The 6,931-nt window shown below is 45.3% G+C and overlaps 1 protein-coding gene across 1 annotated transcript; it reads right to left on the bottom strand.

Annotated features, from left to right (window-relative positions):
- Nucleotides 1-311: 311 nt before the first annotated feature.
- On the bottom strand, nucleotides 312-6,931 carry HOXD3 (homeobox D3; the record flags this gene model as incomplete). Its single annotated transcript, XM_083349636.1, has 3 exons — nucleotides 6,881-6,931; nucleotides 3,687-4,324; nucleotides 312-1,066 (listed from the first exon to the last, which is right to left on the bottom strand). Exons 2-3 carry the CDS (start codon nucleotides 4,243-4,245, stop codon nucleotides 312-314), a joined length of 1,314 nt encoding a protein of 437 aa, XP_083205762.1. The 5' UTR covers nucleotides 4,246-4,324; nucleotides 6,881-6,931.

Here is a 6,931-nt window from a genome sequence, read left to right as displayed (position 1 = left end):
TGCACTGTCATGCTTTAAAACTTTTTTTTAATTCAAAAAGAAAGGAAAACAAAACCATAGAGTTTAGGAGTTGTCAATGAAATAAACAAGATAATTTAGCTGCTACTGGACACACACGCACACACACAATCCACTAACACTCAAGATTCTGAAAAATAATTATCAGGAAAAAGTGAGGTAATTGAAACATGAGGATCTCTTTCTTTCTTTTTCTTTTTCTCTTTTTCTTTCTTTCTTTGTTTCTTTCTTTCTCTGCTTTTTTTTTCTTCCCCCCCTTTCTCCCTCTCTTTCTCTCCATACGTTCCATTCTACTACAGATGTGTTAGTTTGGGGGCTTCCTGAATCCTTCCCTGAGATGTGTGATGAGAAGTGAGATCTGTATAGGTGGGGTGGGGGTCACAAGGTCCATGATGATGGTTGCCGGGGATCTGAGCAGCGCAGCTATAGTCCACACTAGCAGAAGAAGGGTGAGAGAGATGGCTGATGTTGAACATCGGACCGGAGGCTGGCATGGAATCCACGAAGTTCCCTCCAACGTAGACAGGGCTACCCTGCAAACTAGGATTGGCAAAACCACCCCCATTGCTTTGCATGGTGTGGTGGTCGTACTCAGCTCCAGGGTATCTTTTCTGCTGGGGCAAACAGCTGCTGAGCGGAGCAGTGTAGGCAGCCAGGCCATACAGATTTTGTTGCGACTTGGCAAAGGAGGTTGGTGATGGGGCAGTATCATAGCTCAGGGTCCCAACACTGGGCAGCTGGCTGCTATAGCCAACATGACTGGGACCGCTTAGGGGTGGACTTCGGTCTGGAGACTGGCCAACCGGGGAGTGCATAATCCCTTTGGCTTTCTGGTCCTTTTTGTACTTCATCCTTCGGTTCTGAAACCAGATCTTGATCTGACGCTCAGTCAAGTTGAGGAGGTTTGCCATCTCCACACGGCGCGGACGGCAGAGATATCTGTTGAAGTGGAATTCTTTCTCCAGCTCCACCAGCTGAGCGCTGGTATAGGCTGTGCGGACTCTCTTGGAAGCTGGGCCAGGCGGGCTCTTGTCTTCACAATTCTCTCCTGTCAAAAAGAAAGAAAAGACATAGGTCAATGGGCTGCTTGAGTTACCCCACTGGGTGGCATCCACCATGCAGAGTACCCTGGCAGATGTGGGCAGAGGTTGTTGTAGAATGGGAAATGGAAGACACTTTGGTATTCCAAAGCTGCAGTGGACTGAATGCCAATATGAAAACAACTCTGAATGCCCAGTTCAAATCCAGCCATTCACATTGCACTCTGAACAGACACAATTCAGTAATTTTCAGAGTAGTCTCTGGGGTAGATGATCAATGCAGGGCACCAACAGCGCCACCATCACTGCAGTTTCAGCAAGGCTGTATTCTCTTCCCTTAATTCCTACCCTCCTCCCTTCCCTTCCTTTTGAAGCTGGATTTCACAGTAAATTCAAAAGAGCCCAGGTCTCAGCGCTTTGCACAATTGCAATCAATATGCGAAGGCCCCTGCCTCATAATCAGGGAAAGCAAAAGGCATGCCAAGGGACACTTCCAACAAAGCCTTAGATCACTTTGGTGTTTCCCTTCTCACCAGACCTACCACTGAAATTCTTAAGTCTTCCACCCCATCTCATCCACCCATTCCACCAAGTGGATAGCAAGAAACTAGGTTCATCTCTTTACCTATTTGGATAGCAAGTGATTGAAGCTGGATGCTGGGCTGGGGGTGGGGTGGGAGGGGCCTCAAAGGGATAGCAAAGTTCCAGTTTCTGACAAGAGAGCCGTAAATCATCTAATTTAATTGGAGAAATCAATTGATCCCCTGACAAAACACGGGAAGGTCCTGTCGAAGGGATCCAAACAGTACAGGACCCAGGCTCCAAACTCTGAAGACAATGCAGCAGCGGCTGCTAACTGCTAATGAGAGAGCCCCAAGTGTGTTGATTATCTCTGAGATAGTACTCTAACTATTGGGAAGGCTGCTGAGCTGGGGATTCCCATGGGAAAAACTGAGAAATATCCCCCCCCCTTTTCTCCCTCACCCAACTGAACAGCAGTTTCAAAATCAGAAAGAGCCACCTATCAAGATGTGGTCTCCACTGCTCCTCCCTCTTTCTGCACATCAGGCAATTTTGAAAAGGGGAGGAATGTGGGGGCAAATCAAGTAAAGACCCAGCACTTCCTCCTGCTGGATTAGAGGGTCACAGCAGGGTGGCCTCTGAGAAGGCCACACCCAGTTGGAGCCACAGTATCATCTCTCAATTCATTATCCACTTTGGAATAACTAGCATTTAGTAGATGCTCAAGAGGATTTTGTAGATTCTCTATAAGAAACTGAGAGGGATGATCTGCTAGAGACAGATACCATAGGAACAAGGCCAGCCCTATCATTAGGCTGAGCAAGGCAACTGCTCCAGGCTACAGATCTATGCATATCACAAAGGGCAGTGGTTTATCATTTATTTTGTAATGAGGTGGTATAGAGAAGAACTGGAGGGATTTCTTTTTCTTATACCATAATTGGTTGTCTAATTTTGAGTAGAACACACTATGACTTGGACAGAGCTTGGGCAAGTATAATTTGGTCCTTGGCTTCAAGCAAGGATCTTACTAACTAACCCTGGCTGTAAAGCTTGTTTGTTATTTTTTTTAAAATAAATATAAGCTTTAAGCAGCATGGTTAATATTTAGTTCAGAGTTGTGATGCACTAGCATAAATGCTCTTTGAAAAAGAAAAGATGTATTTTAAAAATAAAGAACATCTGGCAACCTATTTTGAAAAATACATTGAGTTACTCAACTTTGAAATACTGTAACATGGAGAGTGAGCTCCTCAAATATCTCATTTCTTTTCTGTTTAATTTACGAACTCAGCCACGTAAGAACTAAATCCCATAGGTTTATATAGGACATTTTCAGGTACATGTTCTTACACGAAAAGTGGCACTGATTTTAAAGTTTTGTTTCAGGAGAGAACTTATGAGAAATCCTGCATTATCGAGTCTAGAAGAGGAATACATTTTAAACAGGGATGGGTTGATGTTACAAGCTGTGCTTATGTCTACAAGATGTCTCCACTCAGCTGTAGGCCTAGGAGAGACAGCTAAGTTTCAAAAATTGGGATGTGACACCACAAGTCTTTTCACCAAGTTCCTTCAAGATTCACCTGGGGGCAGAATCGTGAATCCTGCCTACAGAAGCTTAAATGTTAATTTAAGGCTGCTTTCCAATCCAAACTAGTGTTCTTAAAATGCGTTAAGATTGCAATTCCTATCATGCCCAACCAGTCCCACCAAAAGGCACCAAGTGTGGAAGGAGAAATGATGCCTTTCTCTGGCAGTTACAAGGAGTGGCCTTGACTGATAGCTCAACAAATGGCTCTAAAAGGGCAATAAAAGAATTCATTATGCTTATGCAGTTATTTATTTGCTTTTAGGGCATTCTTCCTCTCAGGCAGAAGAAATGGCTGTCAGGAGCCACCACAAAATGGTGTCTCCGTTTCAGAGGCAGACTGCTTTCCCCCGAGTATCAATCAGTGTAGTAGCCAGCGGATGCGGACGGACTTTGGGTCTCTTGTGTTTAAATGACTTCCATGCGACATCGTTGTCCTCTCCGATGGAGCTGGGGAGGAAGAAACCCCGCCCCGCCCCCCCCATCACAGGTACCCAGGTAAGCGAGCTGGATACCTGCTGGCGGGCAGCTGTTCTTCTGCTTGGAGTTCTGCCGCGATTCCTTCATCCAGGGGAAGATCTGCTTACTAATCGTGGCCGGGGAGCCGTTGGAAGAATTAGGCCCGCTTTTGCCCTTCTTGGCAGAGCCCGCGTGGGCGGCGGCGTTGTTAGGCGGGGAGGGAGAGGGCAGCGTAGGGGGCGGGGGCGGCTGAGGAGGCGGCTGCTGGTCGCCCAGGCCCGGCGGCGGTGGCGGCGGCGGCTGAGGGACGCCCTGGCTTCCTCCGCCGGGGCGCATGCAGCTTCCGCCGAGCTCCGAGCTCTTGTGGGCAGGGGGCGCTCGGATAGGGGCGGCGCTTTGGAGGGAGCAAGCCGACCCGGGGTAGTCAGTCTCCAGAGCGGGCTGGGCGTAAGGCTGGGGCGGGCCTGTGGTGTAGCCGTAGGCGTCCGCTTTGGCGTAGCCGCCGCCGCCGCCGCCGCCGTAACCCCCGAAGAGCGTCGAGTTGTCGTAGTAGGCCGTTTTCTGCATCTTGGGCTCTGCGGTCGCCAAGGCCTCGGGCGCCTGCTCAAACAACATTGACCGTCACGGCCCTCCCGTGGCTCGGCCTTTGCTTCCTCGCGTCTTGGGCTCCGGCCAGTCGCTGCCTGCGAAACACCTGGAGGACAGAGGGGGAGACGAGAGAGAAGCCATTTGAGGCGGGAGAGCGCACATGTCTGGAGGCGTGACTGGGCCGTGTCCCCTGTTTCCTCAGACATGACGTTGCTCTGTTTTTGAGTTAATAATAATAATAATAAATAATAAACCTTTATTGTCAAAGTACAACATGTGTACATTGAGATTAGCTGAGCCTTCCCCCGTGCTCTCTCCCCCCAACACACAGTGACAACAAACCCTCCATCCCACCACACTATGTGAACCAACTACACCACACACCGGCCTCCCAAGTCAATTCTGCATAAGATTATGTCCCATTTAAAAGCCTAACAGCCCACGGATAAAAGCTATTTTTCAGCCTGCTGGCTATATTCCTATATCTCCAGAGCGGGCACAAGACTCTTGTCACTCTCTCACCCCACCTGGGTTACCTTAATCCAGGCACCCAGTGACAGGCCAGCGTGATGTTGAAGCACATTTGCCCTGGTTTTAAAGTCAAGCAAAGGAGTGGAGGAGGTTATCACCTGGAAATGTTATTCTCACTCTGATACATGGAAGTGTAGGATAAATACGATTCCTGTCATTTGGGCCATTGGAATAGTCCCCAAGGTGTTCCCTGCCTTTACATATAGCACAACTGTCTATGGACCAGAAACTTAATTCCAGAAGAAAGCTATCTTGAGGTCTTTTAAACCCACGTCTGTACAGCCAAGAACACCTGATTGTCTACAAATTCTGTAGCTCATCACAATACAGAAAGAACTACAAACCCCATGGTGTTGGCTTATAGAGCACAACCTGCCAATGACGAGCATGGGTTCAAACAGCAGAATCCCATTAGGTCACTCCTTCCTTAATCTTCACAGACCTAAAGTAGTCTAGTCTAGCATTTGACTTATCTGTCCCTCCACAGCAAGGAAGTCCCTGTCATTTATGGGTGATTTCTGCTGCTGTGCTCTATACTTGCATGTTCACCCTTGAGTACACACACAGGCAGCCATCCAAGCATTTCACACATTTCATCATTGGCCTCTCCTTTTTTCCCTCACATCTAAGCAGATACCTGGCAGTTAGCTATTCGTAGACTACATCCCCATCCTAAACAAAGTTACATGTCACAAATGCCATTGAAATCAACTGCTTTCTCTTCCAATATAAATACTGAGAATCAGGATATGCAGAGAGTAGTCCTGATTCAGTCAAGGTCTGAAACTTACACTCTTGCGCTCCCATTCAAATAGAGGTGTGCCTTTACAAAATCCAGGAAAGTAGAAATATAAACTTAATCAACCTCAGGCAAGCAAAAAGGCACAAATGTTTCCATACAATGTTTGGGTGATACCTTCTTTTGCCTAAACTGATAGTTTCCAAAGGTCTTAATCTAGAATATCTAACATGCCCGCCCTGTTTGGTAGGATAAAACAAGAATTACAATCTTACAGACTTGGAGAATGCCAGTCCTTAAAAGCTAATTTAAGATGAAATACAGTATTCCTCACTGCTTTCCTGGAAAAGTATACATTTGAAAAACATCTTTGGGGGGGATTTGATATTGGCATTATTTATTGTTAAAAAGGGGCCAGACAAGTTATCTTAGTATCAGAGTGAGCCTCAGAATTGGTCACATTGGGCAATAGGAGGAGGTAATTTTAATATAATTCTTATACATAAACCTGGAAATCTAGGGTGAAGTTTGCTGGCCACCCCTCTTAAACAAGCAGCCAGCATTTTATAATAATATTTGATGCAGTCGATCTTAGTACAGTATATTAAAGCTTGATCTTTTTCCCTCACCACCCAGATGGCATCATACCTTATCAGTCTGAAACAACAAAGAGAAAAATAAGGGCAACAATAGAGGGAAACAAGCTGCTTTAAATATAGTGATTAATATCATTGGTCCTCAAAAGTGATGATAGTTTATAGAACAAATCAATCTCCTGGGGAAGTCCAAAAGACTCCATCATCCAGGCTCCCCAAAAGATAACCAATCTCTATTATAAACTGCATTTAATTACTTGCTTACTTTAAAAGGTGATAGACTTTTAGCAAAGAATGGAGAGTTGTTGCCACGTAGTCTGCCTTGTTAAATAACAATCTGCTATTAAAAGGAAATGTTTATTTAAACTTTGTCTTCATTTCATCCTACAGTTTCACAATGCAGTCTTGCTGCTTCTGTGTGGATCATTTTTAATTCTTTTTAGGAAATATAAAGTCTTCTCTACTTTGTTGTACTCAAGTATATCTGTATCCTCAGTGTTTGATTGCTATTCTGTTTTGGTATAAATATTAACTAACATTTTTTTTGTTGCTTTTCTCTTTCTCCCCCTTCTCTTGTTTTGTTTTCCCCCAAGTTGCGCATGCGTGCATTAATAACCAAGGGTGACATGATGGATTGAACCAGAACTGGAACCTGAAAAACCAGAGAAAAGTCGATCTGTATTGTAAATCCTGACTCTTAGCGTTTTGTTTTGTTTTTCCTGGGAAGAGTTCTAAGAAGTTAAAGTGTAACTAAGGGCATTCAGTAACTTTCATTTGCAATCTAAAGAAAAAATACCTATGTCAGCTACCTTCTTTTCTGTTTCAGACATATTTCAGCAGAGGTTTG

This window comes from Vipera ursinii (genome assembly GCF_947247035.1).
Source record: "Vipera ursinii genome assembly, chromosome: 1".
Classification (NCBI taxonomy): Eukaryota; Metazoa; Chordata; class Lepidosauria; order Squamata; family Viperidae; genus Vipera; species Vipera ursinii.
Note: the sequence above shows the minus strand (reverse complement) of the source record. Positions and strands in the feature narration are given on the sequence as shown.